Below are 19,255 nucleotides of genomic sequence, written 5' to 3'. Positions count from 1 at the left end.
GTGGAATTATGAACGTTTACTCTATGTCTTCTTTAATCTGGGCTAAATACTTTGGAATTTAAACCTGTCCCTCTTAGGGTACTTTTAATTTTGAATGAAAGATTTAAAACAGGAATAGAAACAACATAGTCACAAGCTTAGAATAAATCCCTAAACTGAAGGATGCTTCACCCTCAGAAAGTTGCAAATCTGAGGAGAAAGAAAAGGCTGAATTCTATTTTTCATAAATGATGGATTATTGTACCATGCTGTGTATTTTCCAGTAAAGTGTCCTTTTATTTGTGCTATGTGATTACAAGTTTCTAAAAGTATGTGTGGGGTCATGTTAGTGCTGTGGGAAAATGGAACAGTGTGCTGTTAAAATCAGTAGTGAAATCAGAAGCAAACTATGTCCTGATTATCATAGGCATGTGTTTAAATTGTACTTTCCTTAATTGGCTATGTTATATTTACTTAAAATGAACAATTTGGCAAGTTTTTCTCCCCTGACAACAGAAAAGCATAAACCGTTTTATAAGTTTGGCTGTTAAAATGAGATTTGTAAACCACAATATTCCAGGACTTTTGCTGTTATTTAAAGGGACCCTGTAACTAACCAGTGCTTTATAATTGAGGACTTCCTCACTTTATTTTATTTCTAGCTCTCTCAGGCTCCTCAGTTAATAAAAAAGTGGGTCCTAAATAACAGTTATTTATTTGCTTTAATTCCCTCATATATTATTTTTGAAGTAAAGTTAAATTATACCTGAGAACTTAAAATTTGGCTTGTCACATGAGAATAATTCCTAATGGTATCAAAGACTGAAAGCTGACTGCAGAATCTGTTTCCTGAAAAGTCATTAGTAAAGGCAACTTTGTTGAGTTTGTTATGGTACAGTGGAAAGAGTCTTGGACTGTCATAAAACATATTTTGGTCCTCTCTGCAGAGGTGGTGGACTAGAGGTGCTGAATGAGACATATTTTTCACTCAACATTGTGGGGGGGGGGCAGATGTTTTCCATGCTGTTGCAAAAGAGGACTCTGTTAGGTTGTTATTGTTAAGTGAATGTTCCAATAAAAAAGCATCAATAAAATATTTACTTTCCAAAAAAAGGTAGGAAAAAAAAGAGACCTCTACACTAGGCATTAGAAGACCTGGATTGAAGTCCCTGCTTTGACCCTAACTAGCCATGTGACTTGAGCTAGTCAATTTCCTTACCTGATAAATATATCCTTATCTATCTTCATATTTAGATACAGATATAGGGACTTATGCATGCAGGTGTGCATGTGCACACACACACACACACACACACACACACACACACACACACACCATATGGCATAATCTCAAGGCCACATTCACCATTCTGGCTGTTGTCCTCTGGATCAAGTCAAGTTAACAAGCATTCGAAATGAACCAACGGGGGGGGGGGGGGGGCAAGAAGAAAGGGACAGCACAGGTAGGTGTCACAGTCGATAAAGTGCCATGCCTGGAGTTAGGAAAACTCATCTTCCTGAGTTCAAATCCAGGTTTAGACACTAACTAGCTGTGTGACCCGGAGAAGGAAATGGCAAACCACTCCAGTATCTTTGCCAAGAAAACCCCAAATGGGGTCATGAAAAGACTGAGCAAGAACAATGATGCACCAGGCACAGTGCTAAGTGCTGGGAATACAAAGAAAGGCAAAAAAACCCCTCCCTGCTCTCAAGGAGTTCATAGCGTAAAGGAAAAACCAACATGTAAACAACTATGTAAAAACAAGACATAAAGCTGGATGAATTGGAGATAATCTCAGAGGGAAGGCATTAAGAGGAAAGAGAACTGTGAAAGGCTTCTTGCAGAGGGTAGGACTTTGGCTGAAATTTGAAGGAAGCCAGGAAAGCCTGAAAACAAAAATGAGGGGGAGAAGAGATTTCCAGAAATTGGAGATGGCCAGTGAAAATGCCCAGAGTTGGTAGATGGAGAGTTTTGTGTGTCCTTTCTTAAATATGTCACCCAGAACTGAACAGAACACTTGAAATGAAGTCTGACCAAAGTAGAATATGATGACACTGCTCTACTTGATGTAGCTTAAGGCCATGTTAATTTTTTTGGATATCATAGTCTGATTTTCCAAGATCTCTTTAGAGTCAAGGTTTTCAAACCTGGAGTTTGTGAACTTCTAACTGTTTTACCTAACAAAGAGTTTTAAGAAAAGGAACAAATCAAGCCAATAATCACTTATTAAACTCTTACTACATGCCAGGCACAGGGGATAAAAAGTAAGTCAAACTGTTAACAGTTAACAGCAATATTATAATGATGATCAACTGTAAAAGACTTGACTATTTTGATCAATTCCAAAGAACCTGTGATGAAAAAATTACTATCTACCTCCAGAGAGAGGACTGATGAACTCTGCAAATTGAAATATTATTTTCTCTCTTTCTTTTTCTTGCTTTTTTTAGAAATATGTTTAATATGGAAATATGTTTTATATAATTTCACATGAATAATTGATATCATTTTGCTTGCCTTCAGTGGGTAAGGGAGGGGATGAGAGAAAGGGAGAGAATAAATAACTCAAAATTTAAAAAGAAAAAATATTTAAAGCAAATAATAATTTTTAATTGTTTCAAAAAAAAGTAAGGCAAAGACACAATCCTTGCCCTTAGGGGAGTTTCCATTCTAATTTGTTGACAGTATGTCAACACCTAGGTAGATATGATATAGAGAATAAGTGGAAGGCATTCTGTGAGAAGACTTAGCATCTGGGTGGTGAGGGGAACCAGGAAAGGTTTTGTTTAGTAGGTGACATATGAACTGAGTTGTAAAGGAATATAGTGAAACTAAATTTGCTAGGAAAGCAGTTTATAAATCTCAATGTGTTATATGAATGTCATCATCATCATCTTATTCTTCTCCACATGAACTACTTTCCAGTCCAACTAGACTGTAGACCATTTTGCCTTTGTTCAGTCTCTAAACCCAGAATATCCTCCCTCCCCATTTTTCCTTGATAAATTCCTATCTATCCTTTAAAACTCAGCTCATGCACACTTTCTCCATCTGAGCCTTCCCTGACCTCCTTGTCCATAAACAATTTTCTTACTCAGATTTAACACAGCAATTTGTTTTTCTTCTTTAATGTGTACAACAGGTGATATATTGTGTTCAATAGGTATTTTTGTTTGTATGTTATCCCTCTAATAGGCAGTAATCTTTGAGAAGGCAGGGGCTATGTTTTATCTAAGCTTTTAATCTTCCCCAACTCTATCCCTAGTTCAACGCTCATCATGTGATAAGCACTTAGGAAATAGTTGTGCCATGAAACAATGGAAGAAGAAAAGAATGATTGAAATGCCTACTGTGTATAGAGCAGTTTGCTAGTAATGCTAGACTTTTCAGTATATGTGAAAGCCTAAAAGATAGAATACTTGGAAATGTATAACCATTTTCCTTTGGAAATCAGTGCACCTTACACACGTTTCTCACATGTAGAGCCAGATGGTGCTATTGAAAACAATATAGCACATATATCTATCTCCCTAATTAAGAATCTTATCACCATAGTATCTAGGGGTTCCAAAGAGATATGACTAGATACATAATTATTTTTGTAATGTACAATTTACATTGCTTTCTGTATTTGCAAAGTTCTTTCCAATCACATATTTTTTACTTGTTATTAGAAACCAAAAAAATTTTTTTATGCCTCTATTTCTCTGTGGTTTTTTTTTTCATGGAAAATGGCAAGGTTATTTGTGTGGAACCTAATAATAGAGTATGTTAACTTTAGTGAACTCTTTTTAAAAAATTGATGGCTATTTCATGATATTTAACCCCAAAGGTAGAGTTGAAGTAAATCTTATCGTAAGACTGATTTACTTGATAATGATATTATCTTCTTTCCACCCAGGAACGGCCAAACTCTTATTCAAAGAATATGAATTATGTGTAACATTTAATCCAGATGATGGCCCAATTGATGTGGCTATTGAAGCCAACTCTCCATTTGTTGCAAATTACAGTGGTTGAAATAATTGCATGATTTGACCCAAATCAAGAGCATGCTTATGTATGCCCAAGTATACCCCAGGAGAAGCCCTTTCTTTCTCTTGTGTCTTTTTAAAAAAAATTTAAATTCCCCTCGTCCTGACTTATTGTGCCACTGAAAAGACCTTTGTTCTGACACTGACTCAAAATCCCAGCTAATTCATACATAATCTTGACATTGGGAAAAGAAGCTGCATAGAAAATCACAAAGGTGGGACCCACCAGAAGGGAGAGTTGTTTTGATCAGCCATGGGTGTGGGCAGAAACCCTTTGCATTTTCTATTGGGCTTAAATAAGATTCAATCTACAATCTTTTTTAAATTAAATTTTATTTTTTCAATTGATAAAATTTAATTTTTTCTTCCAATTGAAAAAGAAAAAGAAATTTTAAAAAGATAAGATAAATAAAACCCTTATAACTAGTATTAGAGCAAAACAAATTCCTGCATTGGCCACACCTAGGGGGAAAAATCTCTCAATATGAATCTAAATTCTCTTTCAGAAGGTGGTTAGGATGCTTTATTCAAGTCTTCTAGGATTGTGATTGATCATTGCATTGGTCAGAGCTCTTATTTTTTTCAAAGTTGTTTATCTTTGCAATTTAGTTATAGAATAAATTGTTCTACTAGTTCTCATTTCATTCTGCGTTAATTAATACTGATTTCTCAGAAATATTACCTTGCATAATTTCATACAAGACAATAGTATTCCACTATATTTATATACCATAATTTGGTTGGCCTTTCTCCAGTCAATAAGTAGCTGGTTTTTCTAGTTCTTTGCCACTACAAAAGGATCTACTATCCCTATTTTCATACAAATGTTTCCTTTTCTTCTAAATTATCCTGAATTCAATGTTACATTATCCTTGGTACTTACATGGGTACTGAGACCTCTTAGAGATAAATAAAGCAAATCAAACTCTCATGTTTCTGGAGGAAATTCTGATCGGAAGTATGCTCCAAAGGCCGTTCTGATTGAGAAGCTGTCAAAATGAAAATGGTCCACATAAGACCCAGATCTGATCCTAGATCTGTCTAAGCACAGATCTAGTAACTGAGCCCCTGGTTATACTAAAAATGGTCCCCAAAGATGATATTACTTCCAGTTGATTTACATATTTCCAGCAGCTCTGCAAAACTGAATTTGGCTTCCTTAGATCACCAAAAGGTTTGATACTTCTTCCTAATGACTACATAGAGGCCATTTAAATTAAGAGGTCTTACTTTTTAAATTTTTTATTTTCATTTCTTTACTATTTAGGATTCTATTATTGTCTACAAAAATTATAGTATTCAAGGCTCTCCACAATTTGACATTTATGTACTTTTCAACTGCATAAGCCATCATTTACCTTCTGTTCTCACTAGCCTGGTCTTCTCAACATCCCTTGAAAATATGCTGATCATTCCATGATTTGAGTGTAGACTGACCCTATTTCCTTATCTCACATGCTCTTATCCCTCCTCTTCACCTAGAAAATCTTACCAATCTGTCTGGACACAACCCATGTTCTAAATCTTCTAGTTAGTCTTCACTGACAACCTTACAACGTAATGATCACTCTCTATTCTGAATTAATCTAGTGCTTATTGTCTTTACCACCCACCAGCACTGAGGGAATTAAAAGAGCAAGTGGTGGTGGGAATTGAGTGAACCACACTGTCTCCATCTTGTGACTCAATTCTCAAGCTAGCTCAATTCCCTTTCTACTCAGTTATGGATCTAGCCCAATTTTTGTCTTGTGAGAAAACTTTGTTCAACTTTGGGAATTGTAAGAAAACCTTTTTGTATTGTTTGAACTTAGCCCTGAGTGTCTGGGTTAGCTGGACCTCCTGTACCTATTGCTTACAAAGCACCCAGGGCCATCTCCAGTCATCCTGATCTAAATCTTGCCACTGAACCCAGATGGCTCCAGAGGAAAAAGTGAGGCTGGTGACTTTGCACAGCCTCCCTCACTTAAATCCAATTCACCTGCAAATCATGGCATCACCTCCTTGATGTGATGATTCTCTTCCAGAATGAAGGACAAACAACAGCAAGAGACCTTTAAGTGAGGACCTAGGTTATGCTGACCTGAAATCCAGTAAGATCTAAAGACTGATGCAAGGAGTTTTATCACAATTTTACATCTCAGGCAACCCAGTACTGTTCAATCAGTTACTGATTCCATGTTTCCTTGATTGTATACAGACACTTGGGGTGGGGGGAGGGAGTGGGGCACCTCTTTTTCTGATGTCAGGGAATGGCATCTGTTTGCTCTCCCCCTCCCAACTTGGAAAGTCCCCTAATCTTTCCTGCAGTTAAAAATCTAATTACCTATTTCTGTATCCTGGTTAATAGTTTTATTTTAATTAATTGATCTTATTTGATTTAATTGTTTTTGATGCATAAAAATATGTCTCTCTCTATATTTGGGGTCCAATGCCAAAGCTGAGGAGGCTTGGTCTCAAAAAATGTCATACTTTGATTAATAAATCGATACATTCAGAAACTTGAAGCTTTGTTTTTTAAGTCATTTCATCTTTTACCCGCAACAGCACTCACTGTGTACTGTCTTGTATTGTTAGTGTTTTCTTATATTTTCAACTAGATTCTAAACTCCTTGAGGAAAAGGACTATCTTAAACATTTTTATAAATGCCTAGAACATGGTAACTAATCAATCAATATTCATTGATTAACTAATGACTATTTATATTCCTATGTATAGGAATGTTCTTTTTTTGAGAGATAACTGCATTGCCAGTGTTTCTTTTTCCTTTTCCTCTTACTTTTTTCTATCTTTTTAACTCTCATATTTCTTTGCTCTCATTACTTTACATATCAGGCTCTATCCTATGGGACTAGTATGGAACTATACCAAGAAAGAAGAGATCTTTCATGAAAAATTATTTGAGGGACCTTGTCACTATCCTGAAATTCATTCATTATTCTTTTCTCTGGGTAAAGGAGCTCACTAAAGGTTCCTGTTAAAATGTATGCATTATCAGGAAGAGTGACATATTAAATTATTATTAGTTATTAAGACTTTCACTTAAATTAGTTTATCAGTTCAACCAGTCACTTAGTAGGACCCTAAGTAAAAAGAATGTAATATCAGAAGAGGAATATAAATAGAAGTGTTGTGGAGTATTTATAGAATTCTGGGCAATGTATTTTAAGAAGGATGTTGATCAGGGCATTTAAGAAGGACTTTTCAGAGTGATAACAAGAATAATCAGGGGATTGTAGACAATGGTATATGGAGATAGATTGAAGAAAGAGGTAATGTTTGACTTAGAAAAAAGAAGACCTAAGAGGGAAAGGATGGGGCATGATAGCTATTTTCAAGTATTTGAGATGGTCTTATATAGAAGAAGCTCTGTCCTATGGAATTAGTATGTGGGACCTTGCTGCACCTAGCTTAAGTGTACAGAACTAGAAGCAATGGAAAGGGGAAAAAAGGGTGAGGAAAAATTGAGAATTGCTGAGAAGATTTAAGCTCACATAATGAAAAACATCCTAACAAGTGGAGGTGTCCAAATGTGGAATGGATTAGATAGGTAATAGATCCCCATTGCTGGAGATCTTCATAGATGACTTCTTAAAGGGAATGTCCACTCTGTAAAAGGGATTCTGGTTTTGGTAAAAGATGGATTTCATGAACTTCTAACTGTGAGATTCTGTGAGGAATGGAAGGTTACTGTTGAAAAAAAAATGTACCTACATTTGCTTAGGACAAACCTTATGATAGTGAATACACAATCACAAAGTTTAAAACCTGGAAAGGATTCGGTAATCATCTAGTCAAACTTATAATTCCTATTTCCCTGGAAAAGAAATTCCTACAATACACTTAACATATGGTTATCCAGTCTTTGCTTGAAGACCTCCAACAATGAGATCTTATTACCTCCTGAGGCAATCTATTCCACTTTTGGATAACTCTAATTGTTAAAAAATATATCTTTTTAATCAAACCACCCTACGCTTTGAGTATGGAAGCTCTCACCTTAACAGACTCCTCCCTAAAATGTGGTGTCTAGAAAAGAACATAGTAATCTAGATATGGTCTGACCATACTATCAATACTATCAATACACTCCCTCTCCTTATTAAGGTCATAGCTACTGACTCATATGGACTTAATAATCTACCATAAATCCAAGATCTTCTTCAGACAAACATTGTCTAGCCATTACTCCCCTAGTTTGTACTCATAAAATTAATTTTTTTAAACCAAATGTTACACTTTGCTTTATCCTTATAATTATCATCTTACTACATTCAGGTCAATGTACTAGCCTTTCCAGATCTTTTTGGAAGCTGACTCTTTAGTTGAATATATTAATTTTCTTCCCTAGACATTTGTCCTCTACGAATTTGAAAAGGAAACCATTTATCCTTTATCTAAATCATTGATAAAAAATTTGGGCTCAAGTGGAGTTCCACCCAAACAACTTGTGTCTTCTTTCAGTTTTTACTCCAGATTCTTGTGATTCCTAGCTGCCATGTTTCTTCATAGAAACACACCTGGCCTATAGTGAAGGATAGTGTGAAAACCATGCAATGGGCTGTAAAAGGTGGTCATTAGTAATTCTCTGAGTAGCAATTATAATGGAATGTTTTAGTCACATCCAGCAATTGAATATACATGTTATTTCACAAACATTAGTTGTTTCTTATTTGCTTCCCAAGTTCAAACTGTAAAAAAAAAAAACAAAAAAAAAAAACAATGAAAGCTTTCACTCAACCTAGATTTTCAGTCAGCAAATTTCTCAGCTATGGAGGAAACTCACTCTAAAATTGGATAAAGCATTGGGGAAATTATATGTGTATTTTGGACCACAAAAGATGCTTAAATTAGCTAAATTCTATGTAATCTGAAAATCATTTGAATATACAGTTAGGTGTGCTCAGTAACTGCCCATAAAATTCATCCCAACATTTTCATACTATTTTGTTTTTGTGCCTTATATCAATCCAACAGACATTTATTAATTACATACTATGTTCCAGGCACTACAATGTATGATAGGATAAGGAGACATTAAGAAGATAAATCCCTGCCCTCAACAAGCCCATATTCTACATGTAGGGGTGGGGGTGGTAGAGATATACTAAATGCATAGGTAAGTAATTACAGAATATACAAACTAATTTCAAAAGGAGAGCACTGATAAGAGATACACTGAGAGAGCACCAAGAGATATAATGCATATAGAGAAGAGTAATCAAAACCTTACATATATTATTTTATGCATTTAAAATATTATTCTGAGAAGAGGGGGCATAGGTTTCCTCAGATTGCCAAAAGAGTCTGCAATAACAAAATTAACAACTCCTGAGACAGAGGATATTCCCTTTATCCAGACAATGTAGTCCAAAGTGAAGTGATTTAAATCAGTTATCTAAGTAATTGTGACTTTTAGGTTGACCACATACACATTTCAAGAACACAAAATCACCAATACTTACACTTAAGAAAGCATCTTATGCACATGTACCACACAAACACACATATATATGGTCTTATGGCGGATAGTTGCTTTATGACTAAGGTTCTCAATTTATATTTGCATGAAATAATAACAATAAAAGGGAGATTTACCAAAAGTCTTTCTACTTTATCTCCAGTATTCAGACTACAGCACAGTGCTTCTGATACAAGTGACAAAAGCAGAGTCAAAAGCAGATTAAAGAAATTCATTAACCGAAGACCTTCCCTGAAAACTCTTCAAGAAAAAGGACTTATTAAAGGTACTGTGGATTTTGTGCTTTTAATATAATGGTTAGAAGAATCATAATTAGGTATTTTTGTACCCAAAACCTTTGCCACAAACTACTCCTGTGGCAAGTGGCACAAAATGTGCCCCCAGTATTTATTTATCAGTAGCAAAAATTATTAGTAATACAAATACTAATGAGTATGAGGATAAAGATTATAAAACAATTAGCATAAATATATAAAACTTCAAGGTTTACAACGTGTTTTACACAAGCCATCCCATTAGATCCTAACAACAACCTTTTGAGAGAAATGTTATTATTACTTCCACTTTACTAATAAGAAAATTGAGATCAAGAAAAGTGAAATAACTTTCTCAGGGTCACAGAGCTAGTAATTGTGTAAGGCAGGATTTGGACTCAGGTCTCTTTGACTTCAAGTCCAACACTCTGGTACTATATCATCTACCTGCTTCAAGTAAACAGAGGGTGGGAGTAGGACAGCATGATGTAGAAGCAGAGACTCTGGGTCAACATCATGAAGTAATTTCTGTGGATACCAAATGGGATTGGAGGGAAATGAGCAGCATGATAGAGGAATTCTTACTGAAACTTTTTTCCTTGTAAAGTAGAGGTTAAGTTTTGTTATTTATTTGCTATTGAAGGAATGCTAGGGATATTGAAGGGATGCATCATCCTCTAAATTTGGTGCCCTTGGACGACACTCTTGTTACCCTGTCTTGGTTATACTATTAATAATTAAATATGACTATACTAATTTTAACTCTTTTAACCTTAGGCAAGCAACCTAACTCTCTGAGGCTCTAAGGTGGTATTTTGGATCATCCAAGGGAGTGTGAGAATGAAAAGGTGCACTGACTTTGGAATCAGGGGACCTAAGTTCATTCCTAACTCTTACGCTTGTTGCCTGTGTGACCTTAGACAAATCACTTAGGCCCAACTCAGACTTACCTTCCTTACCTACAAAAAGAAAGAATTATACAGGATGGCTTCTGAGGTCCCTTCTAGGTCCACATATCTATGGTCATACGAATACTTTCATTCTGTAAATTTGGAACCCAAGGTGCAAAGTAATTTATTCCTTTCTGTCCAGATAAAATACTTAGCAGAAAATGTTAGAAATTCCAGATGAAAGGCATAGAAAACTAGTTAGATTGAACTCTTCAGTCTTCAAAATTAAGTTGAAATAGATATTATTTTATAAACAAGTGAAATAGAGATCTTGAAACTAATATTGTTCAACATGAAAAAATTTAGATATTCACAATTTGACATATGAATGCTAGAATTAAGTTCTAGAATACAATTTGTAATAATCATCAGTAATATAAAAATGGATATGTATTTTGCATAGTGATAAGACAAGTTTGATTCAGATATTATACAGAAACAATATGGTCTTAAAGACAAAGGAAGCTTTTTTTTAATGATGGTATCATTGGGAGACAGTACTCACAACTATTTCATATTACTATTATAATGGATTTTTGCCCTTTATTGCTTTTGTTTTTAGGGACACATGGCCTGACCTACAGTATATATAAATTTGTATCCTAATCAACTACATATAAAGCTCTTTCAACTTATTTGGCAAAGGACCATCTTTAGAGTTAGGGTTTTGCTGTAGGTTAACTTACTAGCCTGAGAAAGATAAGCATATAATCAACTCAAACCAAACTAAATTCATGCATAAAGCCTTAAGATTAACACAGAGTTCAAAAAGTCTTGATTCAGAAGCAGAGCTGAGACCCAATCAAAATGCTGAGAAACTATTAACTCAGATCTTTCTTAGAACTCAATAGTAACTGCCTTGCTGAATGTAGTTTTAATATTGATGTAATGGAATGTCAGGGAAAAATCAGATGAGTTAATTGCATATCTGATAGCTCCATTAAATTTTAACCCTCACCAGTCCAAAGAGTCAGGATTCATTAACAAAGATAATATTATGTCAAATTGACATGAAATGTTGATTTCATAAAGTTCATTTACTGTATTAAGTGGCATTTTTCTTCATATAGTCCCTGTTTTGAAAACCAGTATATTTCTTAATTATCATTTAGTTTTAAATGTGATTTTCTCTCAAAAATGTGAAGCATATGATTTCTTTAACTGAGCAAAAGTCAATAATATAAATTTAAACCACAGGACATGTTAGATTCCCCATTAAAAAAATTCTTATACTAAAGGTGAAGAAGCTTTACTATGTCACTATGTCATTAAAATCAATATGTTTTGATCAGTAAGAAAAGGAAACAAGGAAGGAAGGAAAGAAGGAATGAAGGAAGGGAAGAAGGAAGGATGGAAGGAAAGATGGAAGGAAAGGGAAAGAGTAAAGAGATAGGAAAAGAGTATTTTTAAAATGTCATCAGGGTTAAGTATTGCTTAATAACTTTCAGCTAGAAGAGAATCCTTGATTATTGTAACTCCAATTTACATAGCACTCTATTTTTAAAAAGTCTTTATACATAACAACTACATAAAGTAAGAATTGTAAGTATTATTATCCTCTTTTTTCAGATGAAGAAAGCAAGCCTCTGACAGGTTAGAGATGGTTTTCCTAGGATCAGATAGCTAATGAGTACAGGAGTTGGGATTGGAATACAGGTATCCTGATTTCAAGCCAAATTCTTTTATCAAAATGACTAAGGTGCTCCATAATCTTTCTCTAACCATTGTATATTTTTACAAAACAAAAATTGTTTTCCATGCTATATGTAATCTTCCTGGTCTGGACAAAGGACTCTATTAATAAGATGGAGAGGATCATAATTGGTGACTTTTTAAATTTAATTTAATTTTGTTTTTAGGTTCCAATTCTCTCCCTCACCCATTGCCCTTCTTCTCCCCTCAAGAAATCAAGAAAAACAAAATCCATTACAAAAATGTATTGTCAAGCAAAATAAATTCTCATATTGTCCATGTCCAAAAAAATAAAATAAAATCAGCCTCAATTAGCATTGTCAATGCAATACATCTCTAGAACTGGGTAGCATGTTTCATCACAATGAATTATGATTTATCATTGTTTTCATAAGAGTTCCTAAATCTTTTAGAAATGTTGATATTTACCATATTGGTTGTTATGATATTAATTGCCCTCCTGGTTCTGCTCATGTCACTTAGCACTAGTTCATATAAGTCTTCAAATTTTTCTCTATAACCATCTCCTTCATCCTTTCTTAAAGCACAATAGTATTCTATCACATTCATATGCCATAATTTGTTTGACCATCCCTTAATTGATGGGCACTCCTTGAGATTCCCATTCTCTGCCAGATAGTTTCTTTTTGATATATTATTGCAAAAAAAGCTTTCTCAGACTAGGGTATGAGGAAGTGACATAGTGAAAAGACCTGTGGATCAGGACTCAGAAGACCTAGTTTCAAATAATTCTGCTGCTTGCTACCTGCACGACCTTTGGCAAATCACTCCTCTGGGCCTGAGTTTCCTCCTCTATAAAATGATGGAATGAACAAGAGCACTAGGAGAGTCTCTACTACCTTTTTATCTATGATTCTGTGAGATCTCTAAGGTTCCTGAAGGAACATACTTCCATTTTCTATTCAGAGCAAAGATAATCCCATGTTGGGAATCAAGTTGTTTTCATTATTATCATAATACTTATCAGAGCAGCATCTCCAGAGTGCTTGATAGGAATCTAATATACAGCTAGGTGACCACAAATCACTGCAAATGCAGTCACATACCATTTCTGCAAAGTGTGTGCTATGCAAGGTCTTGTAAAAATTTCCAGAATTATGTCAATCAGGCTCTAGAGATACAAACATAATGGAATATTTTTGGTTTCTTAATGAGATTAAGAAGAAAAAAAAAACATTGCTAGTGCAAGAAACTACTGATAACCAGTAGGACAAGAGAGCAACAAGTACATGATTTGGAATGATTGCTCCTAGAAAAACTCATCCAAATAGCTCAGGTGGGCATAGCGTTAATCATACCATTGTAAGTGTAGGTGCTCTGAAAAGCCTTCAATTTCCATCAAGTGCTATTCATATTTGCCAAATACACTGTCAAGCTCTCAAATGTGTATGAAATTTCATTATTTTTTTATATTGTATATCAGACTGGAACCCATGCTCCAATCAATTAAATATGTAAATTATAGAAAAAAGAATACATTTTGGGATGGTTCATAGGTATATTTGTATGTATCCTCCACTTGTTTTAGACCTCCTTTTGCTCATATTGGGTAATAACTCTTTAGCTCTAGCCAAACCTAAATATTCCAGCTTTTAAATAATAGATTTGATGCCCAAGAATAGGAAACACTTTGAACATAATTTTCAGAAAATAAGGCGATATATTTATATCACAACTAATATTTCCTTAGAGGCAAATTATAGATAGGCAGATAATTAGCATTGAGGCTGTGGCCAACATCTGGTTAAATTTCCCCTATGATAGGAGAGGAAAGAAGCATAATGTAATGGAAAGAGCATTGAATCTGAAAGAACTGGGTTCAAAACCTTGCTTTGTTGTTTATATTTAGATTACCTTAGTGAAGTGCTTATGCTTTTTTGAACCTCATTTTTAATTGCCTCATATTAAAGTGGGAGGTGAGAAAATATTAATTTCTAAGGCTATTTGTCCTTTTTGGACCAATCTAATTATCAGGAAGGATAGTTGTTGTTCCAGTCAGTTCCTGATTCTATCAATCAATCAACCAGCATTTATTAAGTGCCTACTATGTTCCAGGTATTGTGCTAGACACTAGGGATACAATAACAAAAAAAATTAAACAGTCCCCTACATTACAAAGCTTCTATTATATTGAAGGAAAAATACATGTATACATATATGTACATATATACAACTATTTATGAATATATGTGGAGATACAGATATGTACATATGTATATATATACATATGTATATGTATATGTGGAGATACTTCTTTCAAGGCACAGTTCAAGCACCACTTTCTACCTAGATGAATGATAGATAGATAAATAGATAGATAGATAGATAGATAGATAGATAGGTAGATAGATAGATAGATAGATAGATAGATAGATAGATAGATAGATTGATTGATTGATTGATAGATAGATAGATTGTAGGAAAGGCTTTATGTGAGAAGTGGTGCTTAAATAGTATCTTGAAAGAAATGAGATTCCATGAGGTGGAAGTGAAGCAAAAGTGAATTCCAAGAATGGGAGATGACCATTACAAAAATAGGAAGATGGGAGATGAAATGTGTGTAATGGATGAAGGGAAGGCTAACTTGACTAGAGCTAGACCATGAACTGCAGCAAAAGGAATAATATTTAATTAGGCAGAAAGTTCAGTTGGAATCAAATTACAAGAGCCTATATAAGCACCATCAATGCGTTAGTTATCATACCTCATTTCTTGTCATTCACAATTTTGATAAGCATGTATTATGACTTCTTTAAAGTCATTGATCACACAAAGCCAAGGAGGTTGTCTGGTAGAGACAATCTACTGGGTTAAGATCGATCCATTATTCAATGTTCCTTAGAGCTAATCACTGAGCTCTGACTTCCTGAGTCAGAGGCTCCGAATTCAAATGTGAGGTTGACTCCATATGTAATCTTGGGCAAGTTATCTGTCCTCAGTGGTGGAACTTAATTTCCTCATCTGAAAAGTGAGAAGACTGCACTAGATGTCCCTGAGGTACCTTCCAGCTCTTAGTTTAGATTACACTTACATTCTATGAACTAGTTCCAATCTTAAATGTATTATATCTATAACTTTCTATCTTTCCTTGAAGGCTATGTTGAAAAACTATTGAAAGTCTTGCTGAAATAGATCATTTCTATAGCCTTCCCTGACAGATTAGCAACTCTATCAAAAAAAAAGTTTAGTCTGACAACTTGTTTTTAATTATTCTGGTTCTCACAAAATGTCCCTTTAATAACCTATTCTAAAATTTTACTAGAAATTAATGTCAAGTTCAGTGACCTCTAATTTGTATAAATAACTATCATTTATATATTTTAAATTACAAACTTCTTTAGATATTTTATCTCATTTGATCCTTAATTTCACCCTCTGAGTAGATGTGCTACTATTACCTTCCATTTTACGGATAAGAAAACTGAGACTAAGAGAAGTAAAGTGACTTGGCCAGGGTCTCATAGTGCAAAAAAAAGAAAAATCTGAGGATTTTAATTCAGGTATCCCTGTCTCCTACTTCAGTCCTCTTTCCATTACACCACTTAATGAATTATTTACCTACCTTTTTTCCTTATGAAAAATTGGAACACTTGCTCCACTCCCATACCAGATCCATTCATCTCACATAAGCAATCACAGTCATGTGTTCTTTCAGCACCCTGAGATGTTAATTTGGAGAAGCCAGATAACTTCAACTCACTAAGGACAGTAAGGTCCTCTTTTGCCATCTTGGCTTCTTTTGAACTTTTGTATGTCTTTCCAAGCTCAAAGGTTATACTCCTCAATATAGAAGAGAGACAGAGAGTGTGTGGGATGGGGAGAAGGAAAAGGAGAAGGAGAGGGAGAGGGAGAAGGAGAGAGAGATGACTAATTTTGCCTTACTTGTATTTTCCAGTCTTCCCAATGATTGCAGGAAACAGTCTTAGCTCTTCTTTCATCTTCCTCTAACTCCCAAGATATCTTTTTTTTCTTTTGTAAAGTCACCATTATTGCTTTTACCTTATTGTCTTTTACCTTTAGCAGATTGTACCTCAGCCTTGTTGACATTATTCTTATAGAATTTTGCCATTATTTAGTATTTATCTTCAGTTACCTGTACACACTTGGATCTCCCATGTGTATCTTTTTAAAAATCTGAGGTTTTAGATGAGTTTTCTGTGTGGCCACTCTGGAATTTTTAGACACCTCATTTTTTTTTATATCATCAGAATCAACTAAAAATACATTGCTAGAATTTTGTTCTTGAGTGCCTCACATCCCTCTTGTACTGACTTCTATTTTAGAGTGTCAGTACAGGGGGCTTGTCTATGAAGTTTTTGAACCTAGCTTATCTCTGAAGTAATTGACAAGTTTATGTTAAAATATAGGACAAATTCAATTCAATAAGCATTAAACACATATTTAAAAGCCTTATGTTAGGCTCTAGGATATAAAAGTACTCATAATCAAATGGACTCATGTACTGATAGAGTTCAATGTTCCCTCTAATAATTCGATGATCCCATTTAAAATATAACAATCCCTACTCCCAAGAAGCATACATTCTACATATCAATCTAGAGTCCAACATTATATTAACTATTGAAAACACTAAGATGGTAAATTTCTTGTCATTTCAACTTTAGTAGATAAGATACTTTTGGATACAGTTTCTCTGGCATGGATACATCTACATAACCACTACTAAGATTAGCATAAATTGAAATAATATTATACCCTCCCTTTGATTTAGCATGTACCTAGAAGGACCACACAGGATACCTTTTATACACACACATCAACTTTAAAGATGAGAAGAGTCAAGCAATTATGTAAGCCTGTAAAGCAAATTAGTAACTAGGATGGTCCTACAAACTAGCTCACTTGGATTTTAGTTGAGGTTTTGATACAGGTGTGCCAGGAACTTTTCAAATTAGAGCAGTAGAATCCAGCTCTTTTTTTTTTTTTTGGAATGGGGGTGGTGGGGGGGAAAGATAGCAATTTTCCTCCTTTTTGTTATGGTCATCAGAATGTGATTTACACTTGGATGCTCTGGATTCTCAAATCTGATTCACACTGAGGCTCACTGAATACTCGTGCAAGGTCATATTTTTTTTCCTTCTAAGTGCACCCACTTACTTGCATTTTGTCATTTAATTGTCTGGATATCCAAGTAATTACCCAGAGAGATACAACTAATTGTTTAAGGTTTCCATCATATGAGAAACTAATGTCATTAAAATGATAGTGTTTTTGTAAAGTGTGTCAAATATCTTTTTTAAGGGGGGGAAAGAGGGAATTGCAGTTCGGATTGTAATTGCAAATTGTCAGCCCTAAACTTTCCACCTCTGTTATGTCTATGTATATATGAGGATCATTGAGTAAGAGGAAAGTATTTTAAAAATAATTTGTTAGAGCTGATGTATGACAGTGTAACCTATTTGTCACATTGTTAATTTAAGCAAAATATATATGAGCAACACTGCAATATAGCTCCGAGCAGAGGCCTGCTCTGGCTTTGTCACTTTATCAGTGTTAGTCTGAGAATAATTGTATTCGAATTTATATACTGGGGCATGGGTCTTCTGCCTGAAACACTCACACAACTTCGAGAATATGCACTAATGTGCTTGAAAAATATCTTATAAATCTTCTCTTTTTTATTACTTTGTGGTTCATAATTGAACTGTGATCCTTCCATGTGAGCTATGTCATGATTTAATATTGGCCAAAATTAACAGCCAACCTTAAGCTTCATCTTGGCCTATGAGCTTCCTGGTTCCTTTACATTTATAGTCCACAGCCTGTTACTGTTATTTAAAGGCTCCGGTGAGCAAATGTGTTGGTAATAGAGTACCATCCAATTGGTTTCATTCCATAATAAAATACTAGTCACAATGAAAGATGGAGAAAGTTGGAAGAAAATGTTACTTAGGTAGCCGGTTATACCCATATCTTTTCAAAGCTTGCTAGCCACTGGACAAATTAATTCAGGCCATTTGAAAAGTTAAAAGCAGAATAAAATTAGAGCAACAAGAGAAAATGAGCCTCTAGAAATGGGAAAGAAGCAGATAAGAAAAGAAAAGAAAAAAAGAAGCCAGAACAATGAATGCATTTTCCACTAGTACATAAAATTATTTTCTTATGGGTTGGCACCTACCTCAAAGGAGTTAGCATGCAATAATGTGTTTGGGAGATCCTGGCACACAAGTATTTGATTTTTAGCATGTAAAAGAAAAATGAGTAATGTGTAGATTTTCATTCAGATGACCCATTACTTTTTATAAGGTTTTACTAAGAAAAAAAAAAATAAAGGTATCATGCCTTTTTACTCCCCTCCTTTCTTTTCCTTTTAAAGTATATTTCTTAAACTATTTTATCTCTCCTCACAAAAAAAAAAAAATAAGGTCCCGGTCAACATCAGAATTTGGATATAAACCCTGCACTCTACGCCTTTTTAAATGCAGATATGGAAGAGTGATGACAGCAAGCCACTAAGTTCCACCTCTAGACCTATCATCACGCCATTAGCTCTGCCCCTTAGAAAGTCTTTGTGGGATTTCCTCACTCTGGGCAGGATATGGTGGATCTTGAACATTGTAATTCCAGTTGCTCAATCCCTTTTTCTGGGGTGCCCCGTCTGAGGTGCCAATCTCCAAAATGAAGTTCCTCAGTCTAAAATTCCCATTTAAAAACCTGAGCAACTTCTAGAAAATGAGCAGGTACAGCCAAAGGCCATGAATTGAGTAACAAGCTCAGTATCAGACTTTGTTTTATAGCGTAACTCCCCATTGTGCTTCAGAGAGAGCATTGTGCACCATGATTTATATGCCAAGGATGCGTAAAAGACACTAAACCTCTCCCC

General features: G+C 34.8%; 1 protein-coding gene across 1 annotated transcript in view; it reads left to right on the top strand.

Annotated features, from left to right (window-relative positions):
• ARHGAP15 (Rho GTPase activating protein 15) overlaps positions 1–19,255 on the top strand; it is an 820,106-nt gene that overhangs the window by 475,178 nt on the left and 325,673 nt on the right. The window contains exon 9 of the mRNA XM_027835584.1: positions 9,637–9,759. Within this exon, the coding sequence (XP_027691385.1) occupies positions 9,637–9,759 (123 nt within the window). The remainder of the gene's footprint in view (positions 1–9,636; positions 9,760–19,255) is intronic.

Source organism: Vombatus ursinus, unplaced genomic scaffold, assembly GCF_900497805.2.
Source record: "Vombatus ursinus unplaced genomic scaffold, bare-nosed wombat genome assembly UNPS02014816.1, whole genome shotgun sequence".
Taxonomy (NCBI): domain Eukaryota; kingdom Metazoa; phylum Chordata; class Mammalia; order Diprotodontia; family Vombatidae; genus Vombatus; species Vombatus ursinus.
Note: the sequence above shows the minus strand (reverse complement) of the source record. Positions and strands in the feature narration are given on the sequence as shown.